At 48.9% G+C, this 23,162-nt stretch overlaps 1 protein-coding gene across 1 annotated transcript in view; it reads right to left on the reverse strand.

Annotated features, from left to right (window-relative positions):
* The window catches only part of DNAI1 (dynein axonemal intermediate chain 1), a 157,841-nt gene that overhangs the window by 15,072 nt on the left and 119,607 nt on the right, over positions 1-23,162 (reverse strand). The window contains exon 19 of the mRNA XM_009288258.1: positions 16,473-16,658. Coding sequence (XP_009286533.1) covers positions 16,473-16,658 — 186 coding nt within the window. The remainder of the gene's footprint in view (positions 1-16,472; positions 16,659-23,162) is intronic.

A 23,162-nucleotide genomic window follows, 5' to 3' on the forward strand; every position in this document is an offset into this window, starting at 1 on the left:
TGGTTGGGCATCGGTCGGCGGGTGGTGAGCAATTGTACTGTGCATCACTTGCTTTGTGTATTATTATTATTATTAACATATTATTATTATTATCATTTTATTTCAATTATTAAACTGTTTTTATCTCAACCCACGAGTTTTTTTCTCACTTGTGCTCTTCCAATTCTCTCCCCCATCCCACCAGGTGGGGGGGAGTAAGCGAGCGGCTGCGTGGTGCTTAGTTGCCAACTGAGATTAAACCACGACAAGCTAATGGATAGGAGGGTTCCAGTTTCACCTATGGAAAGAGAGGCAGAAGGTAGTTTAAGGGCTGAACTGAGATGTTGAAAAACCAGACTGAGTCCAGCAGAGACTACCAAGATTGCTGAGGGCTGGAGGATTAGCACTGAGGAGACACTAAGGGTGCTGGGCTTGTTCAGCCTGGAGAAGAGATGGTTTTGGGTGACCTAGCAGGAGCCTGCCAGCACCCAAGAGGAGGATATCAAGAAGACAGAGACAGGCTCTTTACAAGGGTGCACAGCAGGAGAACAAGGCACAACAGCCATAAACTGAAACAGGGAAGGATTCAATGTGACATAAGAAAGTTTTTCTCCACAGTGACAGTCAGCCACTGGAACAGGGCTCCAGAGAGGCTGTGGGATCCCCAGCCTTGGAGGTTTTCAAGATAAGCCTAAGCCCTGAGCAACCTTGTCTGATATCAGGGCTGACCCTGTTTTGAGCTGGAGGTTGGACTACAGACCTCCCAACATCCCTCCCAGCCTGAATGTGCCTGTGGCTCTATGATCCCAGGATGTTCTTCACCACCAAAGGTAAACTGAAGGATGAGTTTTGCAGCAATACCCTTCTCTGATGTTGTGCTCTTATTGCAGACAGCATTTGTAAACAAATATTCTCTTAACCATATATTCCTCATAGTGTGGGGACTGGTGCAGAGCAATCCAGCCCTCAGTGGGGCAAGTCCCAGCCCCTGGGGAATGCTGGCACACTGTAAGAGGGGACAAGCTCCCCAGCACCTTCCTCCCAGGGTATCCAAAAGTTGAGGAAGCTGTACAGACCAGTTTGAATGTTGGTATTAGAGGGGTAAAGTGAGGAAGAAGGTCTCCCAGTGAAAAATGACAATCAGGAAGCACTGGAGAAAACCCATGGAGAGTGGGAGCCTGAGGCAGACAGCTAGAGGACCAAGGAGGAAGCTGGACTAAGAGTCTGTGAGAGCTGGCACCATGGGGATCAGAAAGTAAGGACTGTTTTCCCGTGCTTACTGACAAGTGGAAAAGCTCCAACCTGACATAAGAGGGGAGCTTATATGATCCCAGGCATGTGGGGCAAGTATATCTTTTCCCACTAGGCTTATTTCAATGGCAGAAAAGGGATAACATTGATTTAACGTCGACCCATGCTCACTGTTATTGTAACACTTTGTTGTCTCTGAGTGCTTACAGTTTGATTGTTTAACACGAGCTAGTAAATAAGCCAGAATGAAGAGAACTGAAGAGTTCAGGAGTCTGTAAATCTCTTCATATACAGCTACCTGGCCTGTTCCAAGCTGTGATTACCTCTTTATAAAAGCTGTGAATCTCTCTATAATGCTGCCTGTCAATCCCCGATCATTTCAAGAAGATCAAAAGCAGAAGTAGGTTTAATAGATTTTAAGCCCAGAAATAACCATTACGATTCACACAGCCTCAGTCAGTAAACCCATCACACCAATGACTCCTCTTGGAGCTAAAGCACATCTTTCAGTAAAAGACAAGGAGTTTTGATCTGAAGGAGTTTGAGAGATGCGGACAAGCTAGTGGCACGCTAAATATGTGTGCTCTAGTCCTTGTTTGAATTTGGTCAGCTGCCAAAACCCATTATATCTCTTTCTGCTAATTTAAAGAGCCTTCCACCATTGTGGATCCCTTCCCATGCAGGTGCTTCTAGGCTGAGATCAAGTTATGGCTTAATTTATTTGTGAGGTTCTAAAAAGCTCCTTGAAGTTATGTTTCCCAGACCTTAGATCAACCCTCTTGCTCTTTCCAGACTTAGTTTGCATTTTTTGTCAGTCAATCACCTCCACTGAAGTGTCAACCCTGGATGTGTGCACTGCAGCTGGCAATGGATTTGCTAATGCCGCTCCCAAACATGGGGCCCTGGTTTCACTCTTGCTCTGTACTACCCCAGTGAGGCAGCCAGACTCCATATTTGGCTCGGTGTTTCAGTGTCATGCTGGACATTAATGCTTTCCTTTACAACCTTCAAGCCTCCTTCATCATCTCCAGTTCCAGGATGCAGCCCCAGAGCTGTGAGGGCAGTTTGCATGGGATCTATATCCACCCTGTGCCACCTTGCGTCTGGCTGTACTCTGATGGGTATTGCTGAAATGACACCATGGTACCGAGTCATCTGGTTTGGCCTCTGAGACTGTCTTGCTGCCAGTGCTATTTACTCGGCAGCAACACTCACATCTGACACTGACAGCACTATCAACAAGAGCTGGGTCACAAAAATACCCTGCTGAACCCTGCCAGTCTCATCTCCAGCAGACAGAGACCCCTGCCTACAGTTAGTTTTAAAGATCTGCTGGTCCCAGCTCCCTTTAGCTGAATCCATGCAGGTTTTGTGTAGTGCTTTTTCTTTTAAACAGGGTGTTTATTTTTAAGAGAAAGTCCATGCTGAACCATGTTTTCAGGCTATAAATAATATCTCGCAACAGGTTTTTCACAGGCCTGAGTCAAACAGCATTTGCCAAGCAAGGCTGAAAGCCCACAAAGTGACCAGTAAATGCACAGGGAGCATGGTGGTGTTTAAGAGGTCTCACGTTGATAGACAAACAATTCTTTCTGAAGCAAGGGAAACAGCTCGATTGCAATGTTTAAGTTTCCTCTAATTCCCTCATCCACATCACATAATGCGTGGCACTTCTGTAGCACCTTTCAGCCCAGTCCGCCCAAGCCTTTTACTAACTTGGAGGTTACTCACTCGCAGGGAGGAGCAGGGACAAGCTAGTCAGTGGTTTCAATGCAGCTTGCAGAAAGCAAAAACTGTCACTGTGAAGCACAGTGAAGCATGGGGACACAGGCTGTATCTTCTCCAACGAACCCCTGCTAGTGACTCCAAGCTGGGTAAGGGGCAGGGATAGAGAGGAGGGGAGAAGCCAATTACCTTGCTCTTGGGAAACCCTGCTCAGCCTGTGACCACAACTGTTACAACTATTTCAGATATAAAGGAACAGAGGGCTGGAGCTTTCTCTGCCAAGCCCTCTCTCTTTCTTCCTTTGCAGGTAGGCAATGGTGGTGTCCCGTTTTCTTGTTGCTTTTCGGAGTTAAAGCTCAGACTAACCTTGACTCAAAATGAAGACCTGACTGATTGCAGAAGACTGCCTACAGCATCAGCCTCTGAAAAATCATGCCTGGCAACACATCCCTGGCTATAAGCAGGGTACAAACACTCTGACAAACCAAATTTCCCTACACAGGCAAGAGGGAAGTGACTTAGAGTTTCCCCTGCTGCTGCAGAAAGGATGACAGATCCCTCTGCAAGTCTTTGTCCCCTACAGCCACCCTAGGATTTCCATCCTCAGGAACGGCACTTCAGGCCCGTGCTACCCCAGGCTCTCCCCATTGCGGGAGCAGAACTCAGACCCATCTCTTTCGCTGGTGCTTTAGACTGGGAAACCTTGTGAGGCTGGGCTGAGTGAGATGACACCTCCACAGTTCTGCCTTTGGCCTCATGGCAGTGGGTAAGCAGAAGTTTCTGAGGCTGGGCTTCCCTTTTCCTTCTGCAGCCTGAGTCTCCCAGCCCCCAGGTTGCAGGAGCCATTTGGGCTGCAGTGTTTTCATAGCATAGCTTTTCTTCTTGAACAAGAGTTGTAATTGAAACCCAATCCGTCAGCCTTTTGCTCTGCTCTATTACAAACTCTAACCATGCAGCAAAGCCTGGTGCTTTTCTTTTTAATGACATGAAAGACACTAAATTATTAATTTCCTGCACTCCCACTGGATGTCCTTTGGTTGCCCAGGCCAGATAAAATGAAGGCCCTTGAGTTCCTTTTCCTGGCTTAGCAGGATCCTTCAGTGCAGATCAAAGTAGAAGGCCTAATCCTGGAGAGGGATGAGCATCCTCCCGTCTCACAGCTGCATTTGCAAAAGCAGCTTCTGGTCATTCTGATTTTGGTGCCTGACCTCTGACAGCAAGTCAGTATAATCATCAGAAAGTCAGAGGAGGCAAACAAATAAGAAAGCAGAGACGGAGCAGTGCTTACATCCATGCTCCATCTGCGCTCCTGGGAAGGCACCTTTCCCCTTTCCTGCAATCCCCAGTCCTCAGGGTATCACAGCTGATACCAGCAACCAAGTGGGGAGATGTCTGCTCTTGCTGAGCAAGGCACAAGTTAGCGTGTACCCAGACAGCACAGGCTGGCAGGGAGATGCAATGCCTTTTATTAGCTCAACTAATATATATCTGGAGAATAAAAGACAAGCTTTAGAGCACATGCACTTATCTTTTCTTCCCAGGTATACTTGTTTGCCTAATAAATGGTGTTATCTGTGCCCACACATTTCGGCTTGCTTATGGTGTTTTTAGACCGTCCTGGCCACAACAGCCCCAGCTCCTTGGGAAGGCAGTCTGTCTTCACATCGGCTTGACCTAACTAACTGCCTTAATCTGAAGCATTTATCTTGGGGAATATCAGAGGATGATTGGGATCAGAAAGCTGAAAAAGGTAAATTCAGTAACTATCCAAAAAAAAAGAGAATCACAGACCCTTTGGTTTAACCTCACTTTTCAGAAGACAAGTGGAACAAGCCAATGATCTGTAAGCGCCTGCGAGGAGATGCATCACAGCTAACATGGATTTGTACCAAAGTCGTCATGCTGAACTGATCTGATTTCTTTTTGCAACTAGATAATAGACCTTGTGGACAGGCAAGACACAGAAGCCATTAATCTCAGCCTCAGGAAGACTTTGCCATTGCCTACCTTGATATTCTGATCCTCAAATGAGACAAAAGATCTATATAAAGTGGGTAAAAGCTAGTAAGACCCAGCTGAATAGCTGTACCCAGAGCTGTCAGCACAGAGGGATGAGTTGTGTGCAATGCAGTCAGCTCCGTGGTCTGGAGGGGATCTGGTCAGCATTTCTGTTAGTGCATGGACACTAGGACAGATGGGAAGGCTGCAGGTGTCCAGGAAGGCAGGACTGGAATTTGAAATTACTTTGCTGGGCCGGAGTTGTGACCTGGAAAACCTGTATGCGATTTAACAGGAACAAATGCAAGATATTGCATGTGAGCAGGGACAGCTCCCTGCACAAATACAGGATTGTGGGGAGGGAGCGTTCTGTCATCAGGGCTGGGGTTAGAGGGATAATCACCTGGATGGGACCTGGCACTCGTGTGCTGCTGTGAGGCAGCCAGCTGTCCCACCGCAGAGAAATGGGAGCATTGTGGCCAGGCACATGAAAGGATCCCTCTGCGGTGGGGAGGGCAGTGGGAGAGCTGCACCCATAGGACATCATGCAGTAAGGGCACAGCTCACAGGATGTGGTCTGGGGGATAACGAGAAGGGGATTTCAGTCCAACGGGCTGGAGGTGGAAAACACAACACTGCTCAGGCAGGACAGGTCTCTGCACTGACCAGGACACCATGGGGGGTGAGGAGCTCAGATGCCCCCTGCACTGGGAGCAGTGGGATCACAGGCAGCTCCCTGGTAGCACATGGGAGTAGGGGAGAGCAGGGGATGTTTGCCGTACGATGGCCTCACATGGTTGGCACCTGCCATCCCATCTCACAGAAACAGTCAGTGAATCAGAGCGTAACAGTTTCCCTCCAGGAGAACCTTGGAGCTGCTTTGATTGCAGCCGTCACTGCATCTCCCACAGCCAGCGGGACTATAAGGCAGACCCTCTCCTCCTCTGCTTTGCAGGGCTCTTCTCTTCCTTTTCTCCACGGGATAAAAATAATCCTTTTGCGTCAGCTCCATCACCATGAGCAGCAAGACATTTTATTCATCGGCGATTCCTTCCCTTCTCTCATTTAAACAATTCCCCATTGAGCCCATCAAATTAATTTGATCAAGAGCCATTTATTTGGCCTGTCTGCTGGTGCAGGTGTCTCCCTTTCTTTTCCTTTGGAAGAGGCTGGTAGGTGGCACGAGTGTGAGTCAGGGAGAGGCTTGGGAAGGGCTGGAAGCAGTGAGATGGTTTCAATCAGGGCGTGCAGGGGCACAGAGGTCTGTAGATCAATGCACCCAGTGACAGGGAACATGCAGGTGAAGTCTGCAAGCAAAGGCTTTTTACAGCGATGTCTTTGGGATGTGTTTTACAGCGGCACAGACACAATCTCCCAGGCAGGGAGCTGCCCCCTGTGTCTTCGCTGGCAGCCTCAGCCCTTTCCAAGCCAGGCTGGCTGTTTGGGGAAGGCTGTGTCAGGCTCTGGCAGCGGCTCAGGGGGAGTTACAGGGATGCGCCAAATCTCAAACTGTTCTTCTGGCCCTTGTAGCCACATGTCTTCCTACTCCATGTCATGCCAAATTTCCTGCCTTTGTCACTGCAGCAAATGCCACTGGGCTCTGCAGTGAGGGACACTGCCCCAGAGTGCCCAGACAATGCCCAGGGACAAGGTGTGTAATATCACAAGCAAGGAAAAGCTGAAGAGCTTGAAGAAGAGTAAAAGCCCACCTTCTCCAAGCTCTGGGGCATTGCTAGGTTCAGTGAGGCAATGCAAAAACATGACTAGGATGGGCCTTGCAAATGAAGGCCAGTGTCCCATTTGCCATCCCTTCTGAGTGAGTCCTCAAGTGCCCAGGACACTGCACAGCCATTAGTTGGAGAGAACCAGTTACATTTTTCCACCTAAATTGCATGACCAGCACAAATGGAGGCCAAACCAACCCCTATGGAGGTACAGAGCCAACAGGCAGCTGCTCACCTGCATCCCAGGGTTTTACGCGCTTTGCTGGCCAGGACATCCATGGGATGCCTGCTCCCGCCTGCTTGTGCCATGATCCAGCTCCTCGTCCTTTCATTCATACTACTGCCACCTCTTCCCTCTGCCCCACACAGGGACCTGCACTCTCACCCTCCCCTTCTCACCCCTCTGTCTGCCTGGACAGACAGCTGAGGGGCTGCACAGGGCCAAGATGGGATTGTTGGGCTGGAGCTGTAATACCACGTACATCACTGCTGTGTCTGCCAGTTGTGGGTGAGCATTTCTCCATACCTTGTTCCACTTTCTAATTTTCACCAGTTCTGCAGGGACCTGGCTGCCCCAGCTTGAAATTTTGGGCTTGATTGATAGCCTGTGACATCCAACTGTCCTCCTGTGATGGACAATGCAGGGAGGCAGGAGATTCTGCCAGGTGCTGGGCCCTGGTGGGATGGAATTGTCCATCAGTGCACCCCAACATCATGTCCTCTCCTGAGGTATGACTATATTGGATGTGCCCCAAATGCACTCAGCCAGAGGGACTCATGGAGAAGAGAGGCTGTAGGGGAGTAGATCCATGGTGTCTACGGACACCTCTCACTCGGCTGCTGTGTCTCCCAGGGAGATGGGTGTCCTCATGCCACTTCAACATGGAGAGGAGCTGCATCTCATCCAAGGAGATACAGAGGTCAGGTCCAGGACCAGGCTGGGTCTCCCAAGCCCCAGCCACCACTTTGCACTGCATCCTCATGATGAACCGTCACCTTGCCCTTCAAACGCACCCCATGGCTCAGGGGCTGAGCTAACAAGCTTTCTTCCTCCACACCCCTGCGGCAGAGCCAGCGCTCAGGAATAGCTGCACTCCTGAGAGCTGCTCGGGGCTCTCTGGCAAAAAAGCAGCTCACCCTCAGATGACCTGGAGGATAAGCATCCACGTTGCCTCCATCAGCAGGTAGCCGTAATTAGTTATGGCAGGGGGCTGAGCACCAAATAGCCTCTGCAGGAGACGCTGCAGGCTGGCAGACCTGCTGTCACACCCAGCCATTGCTAGGAGAATAAAAGTCTCCCAAAAAGTCTCCCTCGCTGGCTCTAACAAGGGCACACTTTGAAAACAGCCCATTCCCCCGGGGGTCCCTCTGCCTTTGTATCAGGGCTGTTATTCAGGTAAAGTACTGGTGATTTCTCAGGATCCCCCAATTTTCTGGAGGGGATTTAAATCATGTGCATAGAAATATATTCACAGAGGACAGCTAAAGAAAGAAACAGGGAGGAAAGGCAAGCCAAGCAGCCCGCGAGGCTGGGCAGTGCCTCTCTTGCCATAATGTTAAGCTGTGCCCACTCCTCTGCTGCCAAGGCTTTCTGCCAAGGTGCTGGAGAAAGCAGAGGCTCCGGCTCAAAGAGGAGCTGTGCAAGCTGAACAGGCATATTCAAGCAATCACAGATCTAACCAAAATGCAAGTTATTTGAAGACGTGAAGCAGGGCTCCTTCTCATGCATTAGGCATTTCCCAGGACAGGCAGTGATGGGCTCATCTGGCTGCAGAGGAGCAAAGCCCAGGCTGCTGGAGACTGGGGAGCTCGGGGAGCTCTAGGATGGCAGGCACCAGAGTACAGACACAATCTGTTCACAAGGAAGAGGACACAAAGCCTGCAGACAAAACAGTTCTTGTAGCAACATAACTGTGCCAGCATGGAGAAATACAAGGAAAGGACTAAAATAAGGCCCCACTAAAAACCATTTTGCTTGGCCAAACTCAGATTTCAGTTACTCTTGAATACCCAGAGGACAGCAAATCCAATGGACACACACCAGATTTATGACTAGAGAGGGGCATTTAGCTCAGTGACTTGACTATTATTGATCACAAAAACAAACCCCCATAGCATTTTTCTCCAAATCCCTAGTATTGCAAAATGGAGTGTTCTTGCATGACTTTCAAACATGGGCAACCCTTTTTATTACACACTAGAAAGTCAAAGCAAGTCCTCCTGGCTTTGTCAGTGTCCCCCTGGCAGCATGCAGCACCTCACAGGATGAGACTTGCACTTTAGAAATAATTTGTAAGTACTATTGTATTTTCTTAAAATAGGACCTTTTCTTGCTCCAGTTGCCGTTTCCAGTTAACGTACTAAACACACTTCATCCTGACCACTGAGAATTGACTTCAGCTTAAAATAACTTGTAAATATGCTGATGTTGTCTCTCCACCAACTGCCAAACAGAGTGGTCACAGAAAGTCACATCACACAACAAAAATAAGGTTGAAGACACATGGCCAGAAACAGCAAAAAGAAGAAAAACCCCAGCTCTTTGACCTTGGGGTTCAGCAATCCCACAGTTACCTAGAGCTCTCTTCTCCCTTCACATAGTCTGATGCAACCCAAAAGTTATTTCTCAAAAAATGAAGAAAAATTATTTAATGAGAGAAGATTCAAATCCTTTAGATCTACTCCTGGCTTTGGGTTAGCTTTCCAAACAGTGCTAGTGTCTAAGGTTGCCACATCTCTGTCTGGGATCCAGAACTCGTTGTATCTGTGGTGTGACACTCTTAGACATCTGGATTTGTGCCATAGAGCCACTCTCCTGTGCACAGTGGATATGTCCAGGGTGTCCAGATAAGTATCCAAAGGCTTCGGTTCTGCCCAAGAAGGACTGGGTCCTGTTGGCACATGGACCATGTTCTTTCCTAAGAAATGGCTTTCCAGGACTCAACAGTCCCCTTATTTTATCTCAGGCTACACTAGATTGGGAGATATCCTGATGTGGGACAGTGGAGAAAGAAGGGATCCTGGGGGGTCTGTGAAGGTCTTCCTGCTAATGGGTTTCCCAGCACAGTGCAGGGCAGGAAAGCGTGGCGGAGAATGAGCAGGCAGAAGGGCCAGGAGAGCCTGCTTTTGTCAATGCAAAAAACATCTCCCTTTGGTAGATGTTGATTTACAGTTAGACGTCACAGATCTGCACAGGAAAATGGCTGTGGGTCACAAGCAATGCTACTCACACCCTGGCAAGCTGCACACAAGCGGTATGGCCTGTTGCTGGCTTCAGTGTGTGCTAGGGCCAGCATGTGCTGACACTATCAGAGCAACCACCTCCAGCCCTTCCTGCTCCAAGGCAGGCTCAGAGAGACCTGTCCCTACAGATGTGTCGCTAACCTACCCTTCTTGAAGGCCTCCAGCACTGGGTTTCCTTCCTGTACCAAGGAGTCAACACCAGTGCTTATGTCCTTACATGGCCTACACAAGCGACACAGAAATCTGTGAACAGGCAGAAATTGGGTTTCACGAGTCCCTGGATCCACCCCATGGCGCTCAGCTCTTTGAACAGTGTACTGTTCACTAACAGTACAGAGAGCAGCTACCTGCAACTAGCCTAAACAACAGGGTAGGGACTGAGAGGAAATCAAAAAGCATTTGCAAATCTCAGAGAAAGCAAAGCCATCAAGCTGCAGGTCAGTTTTTATTAGACCCAAGCTTATTTGTGTGTGTCTCCTTATCAGGGGGCCAAGCTGCATCTGGAGGAGGCAGTCCTGATGTAGGCAAGGCACAGCACTGCTCGACGCCAAATTCCTCCAGCACTGCTTGTGCTCTGTGCTTTTAGGCCACTGTGCGATTAGCCAGCCCTGAAGAGATACAAGGAAATTGGCCACTGCTCAAACAGCACAGAAGCTACAGCAAGAATCTCAACGAGAGAGGAGCATCTGCATGAAAACAGAGGGATTAGGAATTACATCACTAGAAGAGCAAGACTTGAGCCGTTTGGAGAGTAGAGGTGAGTGCTTTTCTCTCAGACAGAATGATATCACATGACAGCTGTTGAAATAGAAAGTTTGGGTACAAAATGTACTTCCCTTAGTGCTAAACCGCTCACTAGTCCAGGACTGATGTGACCTCGGAGAGTGTATCTAATCTATAGCTTCCTTCTGTAAATACAGTCCCATGAGCTGATGGACTGTACCTCCTGGGACAGAAGGAGGAAGTTCGGTTCATCTTCCTGTGCTGGTTGCTTCATCCCTCACAGCTACTGAAACACCTCCCACAGCTACAGGAAAACACTGAGAACAGAAACAGTCTCCTGGTCCTTAACTCCTTCAAGTTTCTCTCTGTAACCCTATGTGACAGCAACGCAAGGCTACAAAGCAGTGAGGTTCAGGATCAAGCATCCCACTGTCCGTTCACACTGTCCTAGCTTAGTACCAGCTCTGGACCTGAGCTGCATCCCACTGAGGCTGGGTATAGGGACAAAACCAGGGTCCCTTATTGAGAAAGCACTGTGTGCAGTGGGTGCTGCTGGGGAGCATGAGGAGGAAGCAACCTCAAGCCCCAGGAGACCGCGAAGGAGGCAGTGCTGGGGAGTGGGATAGGCTGAAGAAGAGATTTCAGCCACTCTCCTATTGTCTCCCTAAAACTCTGCACGCTTCCACCAATCTTCCTCAAATCCCTTTCCCTCCTTGACCTCCTGAAAACCCCAACATCCTCCCACTGTCCATTACAGTCCCCCAAATGCTGACTGATCCCTCCCAGACCTTGCCACCAGCTACGGTCAAAGAGCCAAAGTGCTTCAGGCAGCAAAACTCAATGCCCCTTCCTTGGCTGAGCAGCCTTGGGCTGGATCTGGCCAAGGGTAAAATCATCAGGGCTGCAAAGAGGCAGGGAGGCACAGGGAGTCCAGAGGTGACACTGGCTGGTGTGATAAGGCACAGAGAGGGCAGAGCCCTCTGGATAGGATAGGAAGGCTCAGAGCCACCCCATGCCCCGTGCTTGTCCCCACACCACAAGCTGCTCACAGGCACCCAGCACTGGACTCACAGGTGTGTGCCTGCAGCTCCTGACCCACACACAGCCCTGCTGCCATGTCCTGGGATGGGTGAGCAGCCGTGTTCCCCTTTCCACTCCACTCATGCCCAGCTAGACCCTGTCAGCCAGGATTTACTGCCTGGGAAGTAACTCAATTGTCCCTGAGGGACAGAGAAAGAGGTGACTTGCATGTGAAGAAACCAGTAGCAGGAACAGAGACCGAGATAATCATCCTAGATAATCCAAGATAAATATCCAAGACAAGCATCAGGCCAAGAAGCTGGCTGCCTCCCTGGCTGTCAGCCTGGGTATTGGCCAAGAAGTTTGCCTTAGCCTCACAAATGCTCTATTGTAACCTTTCTTTGACCTGCTTTCTTTTCTTCTCCCACTCCGCTGTGGTCTCCCAACATTTCTAAAAACCCTTCACACTTTTTTTTTACTATCTCCTGCTTACTCTTGGCATTGACAGGGATTGTGCCAGGCTATTTTAGCAGTTTTTTTAAAAACAAACCAAAGCCCATGAGCAGCTACATTCTTCTGACTGTGATGACAAAACACTTTAATTTCTTCCAACCCTCGAATGAAACCCAGAAGGCTTACTAATTAAACAGCTCTGCCCCAAACTGATTCTTCTCACAGCAATGCTTCCCTCGGGTGAACTTAACCACCAAGGTTGTTACAAATTAGGAATGATACTTTATTAGTTAAACAATTCCTGTCTGACAACCACTGCAATATCTAAGGAGTGCTTGGAGTCCAAAAGTGGCTTGGACAACAGCAGAGAGCCACTCGTTCCTACCGCTGCATCTGAAAATACTGCAGGCATTTCTGCCTCACCTCTGAGCAGAAGGACCCAAACTAGTTTCACCAGGTCTCCTTGCACAGGACAATATCTTTTGCCATGAGCTTTCTGCCCAAGCAGGGTTGGGTGCTCAGGGAGATGGGTGTTCAGCATGGCCAATGCAGGACTGTGCTGGTGGTAGTCTGATTGCAAACTGACCTTCAGCAAGCTCTGCTCTCTGCCTCATGGTCACTCTTCCCCACAAGGTTTGGATTCAGCTGTCTTCGCCCCCCCAACCTCCACGGTCCCTAGGCTCTTGGAGCTGGTGCTTAGCAGTTGGGTAGTGTGTTCCCAGAGGACTCCCAGGATTCCCAGAAGACTCACACAATCTAGAGACAACAGCAATAGACACAGAAATCCTCTACCAGGATCACACCTCATGGAAATAAATACAGCTTACTGCGTCGGGGCAAGGGGACGTCTCTGTCCCGCCCCAGAGACTTCAGCCTGTGGGGCTAGGGAGGGCTCCAGGACCCAAATCACCAGGGCAAAGACACAAGGACACCCGCTGTGCTTGGCACAAGCACAGGGACCTCTGTACCCTCTGTGCACACAGATATGCCCTTGACACAAGTGCCTGATAGGTGGCAGAGCCCCTGTCCCCAGCTTCCTCTCAACAACACATGCACCTTTTCCCATGTGCCAGGGAACTCATAGGGAGTTTTAGGCATTTTTTGAAGCTTTTACTGTGTGTCTTGGTGAAAGTCACTTCTGAAAACACCACCTGAGTGCTTTTGAGAAGTTCCTCCCTTGGCATATTTGTTCTGCCAAGTGTTCATAAATGAGGCTGTGCTAACACTGCTTACAGCAAAACTCCGAGTATTAAATAACACTTCTAAAAGATCCCGAAGTGTTTTACAAACATGAATTAATTAAGCTGTAGATCAACCCTGCGAATTATTTAAAGAGCTCTTGAACCTCCCCCTCACTCAAGGACATGAAGAAAGGAATGAACCAAGGTCTGACGAGAACCCAGGACTCCTTACCCTCCCTATTTCCACTTATCCACCACTGGCTTTAACTAACAGGCAAACCAGAATAAATTCAGATTGGTTGAAATCCCACTGGGATGAAGTTAGCTCAGTCTCTCTTGGTGAGCCTTATCTTGGAAGCTCAGCGACAGCCAAGAAATCCGCAGAACATGGAGCAGACAGCACCACATCTATTTTTAGGGCAAGAAAGAGGGTTTGGAATGACATGTGGCTATTAAGAGCTCCAAAAAAGGGTGATTAGTCTGCTAATCATACCTGTCAAAAGCAGCTGTCCCAGCTGTGTGGAAAGCTAGTGGAGAAGCTTCATAGGCAAAACCCTGTGACACCAATGTGAAACAGAGGGGCCATGGGACCTGGATGTACCCCTGGCTACCCCTTCCCATCAGCACACTGAGTTCTGCCAGACCTCAGCAAAAGGCACCTTCTCATCTCCAAAGGAGTCAGTGGAAACAAGACCAGGCAGCTGAGCTCACAGATGCTGGGGTTGGTGCGAAGGCCACAACCTCCAAAAGCACCAGCCATGGCTTCTCCTCCTTGGTGTCAGGCAGGTTTCCCCACTGGGCTCTGTGGGGGTCAAGTGCCAGAGCGGCCAGACTGGGGTACTCAGGTACCGAGCCAGGCACAGGCAGGTTTCTCTATCTGCAAGGAAACAGCTGGGATGCCAGGACTCCTCTGCACAGTTTTGGACCCTCTCCACTTATAAAACCTATGGATATTCTGCAACTGTTAACTTGGCTCTGGGGACTCCCAGAAAAGAGGGAGAAGTGAAGTCATTTTACAGAGGAAAGCTAGCTGGACAGGGTAAAGGTTTAAAGAGCATGCTGACTTGATCTTCAGAGGAGCCAGGATCAATAATCTGGAAGTACATCTGACTCCCCACAGTGAGATGACACTCTTGCAAACACAGCTGGAGCCTTGCTGCTAAGTTAAGGACACGAAGGCTGGTGCTGGCACAGCAAGGAGGTGGACAGGAGGACGCAGTGGATGTCACTGCCTGTTCTGCCAGGGCTTGACTTCCCTCTGTTAAAACACCCTCTCGCAACAGCTAAACCTCGCCACCACAGGGTCCCAGCAGCATGCCACATCAACCATGAAAGAAGGGCTCAGCGACCCAGCTCACTTGTCCACTTGCGGCACAGAAAGGCCGCTGAGCTGGCTGGGCCAGATCTGTCACTTTGCCACCAAACTGCATGTAATCTGTTTTAAATTCTCATCTCTTTCAGAGAAGAGCTGGCTGTAGCCAAGGGACCTGCACACATTACCAGCCATGCCTGAACATCCCTCCTTCTCCACATGTGCAGGAAACATTTAGTTCAGTGTTTAGTGTCCCTTCAAACCTAACCAAGCAAGCAGATGACAGATAGCTTAATAACATCAGAGCAGAGTCCATTTCCATCCCATTTATACGTTGCCTGGGATATGGTACCTATTGGTTTAAGGTCAGCAGTAAGTGATTGAGCCACTCCTGAACTCACAGTTTAAATTGTTTTGTCAACAACATGCAATTTGCCTCTGAAGAAACTTGGCAAAGGGAGATGACGACACTCATACCTGCACGGAGGGCTGCTGCTGGCCACCAGGAGTGGAAGGAGGCATTCAAATTCATTCTGACCCACAGCACAGTACTGCTGGGTGCTGCTCACCCCACAGCTGGGGTGCAGAGGAGAGCAGCCACGTTGATGTGTGTGTGACCCACCTCCACTGCTGAACCCTTGTGCAACCGGGGTCCATGGCAGACACAGTGCTTGCCCACGCCCGAGAAGGACTCATAAAGCAATGAGGAAACTTGTGCTGAGCCAAGCTGATGACAGCCCTGAGAGCTTGGATAGTCTCGGGCTGCAGTTTCGATGGAAACAGAAAAGCATGAAGCATATGAGACATTCTCCTCCACAGCTCCTGTGCCCAGCCCGAAACAGACTGCCATGCTGCTGTGTTTTCTCTGCCCTCTCAGCACAGGTAAGATTCACATTTCCAGTGGTGTCCGGCTGAAGAAACTTTTTAAAAATCACTCAGAAGACTCTGGTCTGACAACAGGGTGATTAGTTCCTGGCCAAAGACCCTGCCTAATGCAGTGGATTAGTAGAGTATATAAAACCTTTGGGGTTATATAAATAAAAGATGATCATCTTGCGAAATTGCTTTCTTGGATCAGTTCTAAAAAGCCTGAAACTGAAAAAGCTCCACTAAACAAGAGACAACTGGATATGAGAATTACATGGGCTCAGAAAGGACATTGCATTTACAGCCATTCAGCTCATGGCTGGATGAAGCCCAGAAAGAAAGTCTAGTAAAGGATCCATGTGGGAGGGGTCATCATCCTTCATGACCAGCCCTCATGGCGGGGTGGGAAAAGGGGCTTCACCAACTCACAGAGGCACATGCATCTCCTTGCTGTCACTTGAGACAAGGATCCCAAGTCTCATCACAAATTAAAGATAGTGCTTGCTCATTTACAGGAGAGATGACATGGTGGTCAGGAGACAGGCTCTGATGATCCAGGAGCACAAGAAGACAGGCAGCATGGGCTCTGTGGGAGGACTCAGGAAGGAGTTGGGACCTCCTTTACTTGGTTTCAAGGACTTTTGCAAATAAAACCCAAAGCTCAGAAAAGATGTGAGCTTTGGGAAACAAATGAACCTCTGCAGAGTTTCTGGGCTTGTCCGGACCATGGTGAGAAAGTGCCCACAGACAGCAAACCCCCTTCCCACCACTCCCCGCTCCTGCCCAGGCGCAAACTGAGCCTTCTTACATACAGGAACAGAGGCAGGGATCCAACATGCCAGACATCCTATCCAAAAGGCTTGGGGTAATCTTAAGCACCTTGCTAGAGAGAGCAGCTTTGCCAACATCATTGCACAGGAGAGAGGACAGTGATAAGGCACGAAAAGACCTGCTGTGGTTTGGTACCTCCATTAGGGCAATGCAGGTCATCCTTACCTTGGGCATCCTGCGCAGATTGGGAGAGAGCTTCAAGGAGGTAATGTGGCCTTGTTCATCTCCAATGATGACAACAGGGTAGACAGGGTTAAACTGGATATGGGTTATTTTATTTTTCTTCTTGGCCACCACTAGCTGGGTGCAGAGAGCTTCATACTTATTAATGCTCAGATCAAACACATGGGCCTGGGGAAAAAAAGACAAAGAACACAAAAGGGATTAATCAGGCAAGAACATCCCTCAGTGGCAGAACGATGGCTGGAGAAATCGGAGAGAAAAGGTCCCACAGAAAGGCAGCCTCAGCACACAATTACCATCTGCAGTCAGGACCTTTGTCCTCTCTTAAGTGACCAGTGTGCAGAAGCTGCCTGCTGCTTTTGAGGGCCTGTCCCCCTCCTGCAAGGACTCATGGAGTGAGGACCAGTTCCCTGCTGTGGGTGCAAACTCTTTCCGAGACCCTTGGCAAGGCTCCAGCTGATCGGACTGGAGAAGGCTCAGAGCCAGCATTGCCAACCCCACAGGTCCTAATCCCCCTTCTCAGTGCTGCAAGTAATGAGACAACGAGGTGTTAAATCAGAGTCTAACACAGATTGATGCACAAGGCAGGGAATGCTGTCAGAAATACTTATTACCCTTTATGCAGAGCTTTCCAACGTTTCCAGCTTAATAATAACATTAAAGACTCAAACCAGTAATTAATTGGGAAGTGATGGGAACATGGTCAATATGATTAAAGCCGTACCCTGGGGTAAAGCAAGGGAAGCACAAGCAAATACACAGCACAGGACAGCTTGGTACTGGCAGCCCACTCCAGTCCAGCTGCTTCAGATGCTATGCCTGCACACATGTCCTTCTCCCACAGCATCGAGAGAAGTGCCAGGTAAAGATTGGGAAAGGTGAGGACGGAGGGAGACAGACTGAGGCCTCGCTGAGGCAGGATTCCTGCTGGCACGGACCTCAGACCTATGGCACTGATACAGCAGTGACACAGACCTGCCGCATCACCAACTGCACGATAATGCACGTTTCATCATGACTCCAGAGGGAACAGTGGTAGTTACTCGAAAGAACACGTTAACTTAACATTACCTCCCAATAATTGCAATTAGCTCCCGTCATTGTTACAGCCTGCAAAGGCTAATAAAACATGATGTCCCTTTCTTCCCCGGTGCTGAAGCGAGCAGTCTCCAGCATGCTGGACTCCCACCTTGAATCCACCGTGGAGAGTTTCAGCCTTATGTTTCTTTTCCCTTTTCTGTCTTCAGAAAAACTAAGGAAGGGAATATTTTATGCTAACAAGTACAGTGGGAATATGGGGGAAATTAGGACTGAACTACTCGTACATCTTCTGCCAGCTGTGTCTTGTTTACTAGCACTTAGGAGACAGATGAGACATATTATTTCAATATAATGCCATGCTCACAATTTGGATCTACGAATTATCTGAAATCTGACAGTGTTACGCTCTAAAAGCTTATTCCAAAGAGCGTGGAAGGTTTTGTATCAAATCAGTACATGTACTTTCCCATCACACAGCAATGAGTTGGTGAATTTTATCTGAATCCGTGTATAGCAAAGAGCTGGGTAATCTGCAAGCACATGTCCCAGGCAGTCTCATGTGCCGCTGTGTCTTCACAGGACTCAACATCTAGCAATTTGTTATGTCCTTGGTCTGGGAAGGAGAACCATGCAAAGGTTTTACAGATGCAGAAAACAAGATGAGGAAGAAACCCTCCAGACTGAAGTAAAATAAGACTTTTCCAGATGGCAAGAGGAAAGTGGACAGGGTTCTCAGACATATTTTGAAGAAATCCATCACAGTTTATAATTCAAGAAGGGAATCCAAAGCATCAGCCACAGATGAGGATCTGCAGTTTGAAGAATCCTTCCCCAGTCAGCAAAAGCATAGGTGGAAAGAAAATTCCATTTTTGTCTGCTCAAAATATCAGATGCCAGCATTAAATTCTGAATCTAGACCTGACACTTGAGGTCCCACAGTCCAGTCAAGGTAATCCCAGTTTCCTACTTCTAGGCATAAACAAAGGTGGCTGTCCTGGCTTGTACTTTACGCCTGCTGCCTTACCATCTCTGAAATGGAACAAGCTCTCTTTCAAGCATATCAGCCCCCCATGACCCATACTCACTGAAGATTTAATTGCTTGCCTTCACAGAATACATTTTTATTAATTTAAGGGCATGATGCACCACCACCACCCCGCCCCCACAATGGCACAAGCTCAATTCTTAGTAACCTAAGAGCCTGGAAAATGCCCACTGCTTGAGTAGCATTAATTAATCTAGAAAAAAAAGCAACATGGAACTAGTGGCCAGGTTTCTTTTTGGCAGCCAGGTCTGCACTGCTGTTCTATAAGGCTGTCAATGTATCACACCTGCACACCCTACCCAGCACTGCAGTGGAGAAAGATGGCATGTCTGAAGGCTCAGTGTTGGAGTGCTGAGCAATGCAAATTACTCTGGGTGAGGCTGTTTTTCAAAAATGCCACTGACAGCCCAGACAAGCACAATGCCTGGGACAAGAACTCAAAACCATCAGCAATGTGGAGAAGGTCAAAAGTAAACAAGTTTATGAATGTTCCTACGACAAAGCTCCTCTTTTATGAGCCTCTAAACAAATGGGCTTGTTTTCCCTTGCCAAGGGAATCATGGAAAAGAACAAACGATTTCAGTTCTTGAGCTGGAAACATCAGCCTTATATCAGCTGTCAGATGCTCCAGATGGAGGGGTGGGCCACAGGCATTAGGAAGGACTTCAGAGGTTTTGATTTAGAGGCTGACAGGCACTCTCAGGAGAGAGGGAAATGGGGTCAGACCAACACTGTTATTGGCGCTTTGGGAGTAACCTGAAAGAGGCACAGGGCTTCCCACAACACTTGAGGCAGCTTAACAGCGCTGTAAAGTAGCAGAGCTGCATGTGACCAACACCATCTGAAGATCTGCCTGGGGCTTGGGGCAGGGTTTTCTGCCGAAAGAATGTGAGACTGAAAACCTGCAGCTCTCCCTTGAGGTTCCTAGTCCCATGAGCTGCCCTGCTGGCTCAGGTCCCGGGATTAAGGATTATGGAGTAGGATCCAGTTGGATTTCCCACCCCAGAGACTCACCAGCAGCACACAACTTCTCTCCATCCCACCGCCCTGGTGGCCCCTATCCCTCCAGACTATAGATCACTGCTTACACACAAAGACAACCTCTCAGGTCTTGCAAGATAAGCCCTCTCTAGGTATATGACCCAGAGAAGTGCAACCATGACCCACAGAAGTGCCACCCAACCCCACATGTGACTCAAGTATCAGACTCATGGGGAGCCAGGATGACCAGAGCCAACACCACATCCAAACCCTCTCTGTGGAGACCAGGTGCCTCCATAGGGCACCCTTCTCAGGGCAGGCACTCATCAAGCAGCAGCCAGATGAGAGCTGCCACCCAGACACTGTCAGGCAGCTGGTGCAAACTGGCATTTTTGATGAGGGATGATATTTGTATAACTTTCCACATGTGGCGGACAAGCATATTTACGTATTCACTGACATACAATGTGCCATGTTGTCCTGGGCTCCTACAGCTCACAGGGCAGGCGTGCTTCCATGCATCTGGCCCCCGATGCCTCACTCAGTACCATAGCACCACCCAGACTTTTAACACCAGGAACACAGCAAGGCAGTGATGCTTGTCAGAATGTGACGCTTCACAGTTCAACAAATCCATGGGAAACACAGTAACTTGCTCAGGGTCCCTAAAGCAGAAAGTGTAACTTTGATGAGAAGACAGCATACAGCAACACGGCAGTGCAGTGCCCTGTGCTGGGACACCAACTTGAGTTCTAATAGTACTGAGAACTGTGTAGGAACAAAAAGCATGTCAAAGCAGCATCCCTGTCACAGCTTACAAACCAGTGAGGGTCCCCCTGTGAATAGCCCCCCTCTTTCCCGACACCTCTACATGCCATTTCTTCTCATGCTGCCAAGGCTGGTCCCAGTACTTCCCTCCCTGCAGGTGCCGAGTTTAGAAACTACAGAGTGGAGGTTTCAAACCTCTGATTTTCAGCCCTCAAAAAGTGTTTCCACTGTGGTGCACGTCCCCAGAGAGGGAGCTGGAGCCTCCTGACAATAAACTCACTTTTATCAGACACCTTCTGCAGACCCTGTAGAAGCAAATCAGGGACCTGCAGGGTGTGCAGCCCTGCTGCTTGCAGACCATGGCAGACACCTTCATTCTTTCTGCTAATAAGCATTCAGATAACAGGAAAGGGTATTTCAGTTCTTTTGTTACAGAGCCCTTAGGAACAACATGTGGCCACTTCCTTAGAGGGACATAAATCAGACTCCAAGAACAAGAAACCTGGGGAGAGGCACAGAGAAAGAGGTAAAAGAAATCTGAAAATGTCTGAAATAGGAAAGTGCAAGAACTCTCCTCTGCTTCTCCCAGCTTAGCTACCGATCCCCAGGGAGAATAAAGCATGGGGCAGTAACCAATGACTCCGACAGCTATTTTATTTATGGTCCCTGTAAACCTGCGTGCCCACCCCGAGGAAGTGCAGGAAGACATGTACCACCCTCCAAATGAAGCCCAAGCTGTTGAGCTAAGCAGTTCCTTGCAGCATGGGGATTTATGAGCTGGCATCAACAACTGTCAAAAGAAACCTAGACTCACAATACCAAAGTGCTGAACAGTCTGATGGTAGATAGGCCAGGTAGATGCTCAAAGTAAACTTCTCCTTGATGGAAGGACAGTAACTCTATTAAGTCAGTAGCCCCTGAAAAGGGGCATTGAATTTAAGCAGATGCCCAGTTATCTCTGAGATGAGATCAGGTGAATCTTGCAGTCTCTGCCTGATGCTTTTTATTCAATAAGAACATTTGTAAATTACCAGCAGGGTAACAACAAAGCCTCCATGCTTGGTGTACAGGCGATAATGGATCTAACTCTGCTGTGTTACAGTAGCAGAAAATATTTGACATAAATGAGCTGCTTTGATGCCTGACTCTCAAACAGCCAGAGAAGAAATCCAGCTTAGTTGCATCCAGACCAACAGCTCCTCTGTCTATGAATCATGCAAATGTATGCCACCTTCCAAAATCCCGCAGTTCCCCACTGAGGCTCCACACGGCTGCTCTGTAAGCATGGCACAGTGCACGTCTAAGGTTATTACTGTAGCTCCAGCATCAAAACACGTTCAGAGTTTTGAACATCTCATGTCTCCCCACCCACTCTGCAAATAGCACTTACAGCCTAAAAGTCAGCCCAGGCTTTCATCTGCTCAGCAGCTCTGAGATGACTTGGACCCCTCTGTCCTTACACTCTGCTGTCACCCCCTGCCTTGCAGCACAGCAGCCTGGCAAGCCCAGGGAGGGAAATACCAGGGGATCTGGGGGAGAGCTGGACCCTCCAAACAGCACCACCTGAAAGCAACCAAACTCTCTGCCAGCAGAACAAACTACTTGACTTTTGTGGCCCATGAAGAAGGGAGCTGAAGAGCTACTCTGACCTACCCTGCCCTTATTGCATGCCTCGAACACACACTGGGTCTGCAGTAGCTGCAGCCTTTGCTGTCCTTTTCTTCCAGACTTACAAGCCTTCATTCCCCAGCAGTGGTCTGGGCAATGCTAGCATGCTCAAAAACAACCTGACGACAACCAGAACCAAGGCTGGGGGGAAATATATATAAGTGTGTAAGAACAAGGCAGATGTACCTGGTAACTTGGCAACAAAGAATAAAATCAGTGCAAGAGCAAAAGGTGAGGGATAATTTAATATCATGCTGCCCTTTACCAGTTGACATCTCTCTCACTGCTTGGCTTTCACTGTCCTTGTGATGGATTTACCTCATTTTCTTGACTGAATCATGATACCTCATCCATTTGCAAACTCCACAGATGATTTGTTTCAAACTCTCAGGTAATATATTTAACAAGTAGGCAGGCCACCCCCAGCCCCTGTCTAGCACCAAGACAGCTGCTGGAGCATCCTAAAGGCACTGGGCAGGCGGGGCAGCCCCAGCTTGCATCAAAGCCAAGCTGCCATGCGGTGGAGGCCTTACTTTGCATGATTTCTATACTCCCACTGCAGCCAGAACAGCCTCCAATACAGTTAATTTTCTCTAGGAGGACATTTTCAAGTTACAAATAAGGGTTGTAAGACAGTCCTTGGTCCCTCTGACACCCAGAGGCAATCAGGGGCTTGGCAGGAGGAAAGGAAACACGACTCAGAAAACGTTCATTGCCTCCCTGCTTCTGCAATTACGACACAGGAATGCTGGTCCTCAGCTGCCTCAATACCAGCACCAGACAGACCCCAAAATTCATGGGCTTTCACAGCACTTTCATGCTACTGGCGAAAGGACAGACCCCAGCTCTGTTACAGGTATGCTCAGAGGTAGCTCTGAGCTCAGGAGGATAAGCAGGCATCTATGAAAGCTGCTTTTTGGGCTGAGCTGGGTGAGCTTTGCCAGCTGGGAGCCGACTGCATGTCCCGGGGTACAGGAGAGGGCTAAGCGCATCCCTCTGCCCTGCAGCATCGCAGCCTGCTGCTCCAGGGTGTGTGACACAGTGGGGAAGAGAAAGTCTGTGTCACCTGGCTTAACTGTAGGAGCTGCTTCACTGTAGGGCTGCATCTCTCTGCTTTCCCTCATTCAGTAAGAACTGGGTCGCTCACAATTTGACATGGTAGGAAAACA

Source organism: Aptenodytes forsteri, unplaced genomic scaffold (assembly GCF_000699145.1).
Source record: "Aptenodytes forsteri isolate BGI_AS27 unplaced genomic scaffold, ASM69914v1 Scaffold201, whole genome shotgun sequence".
Lineage (NCBI taxonomy): Eukaryota > Metazoa > Chordata > Aves > Sphenisciformes > Spheniscidae > Aptenodytes > Aptenodytes forsteri.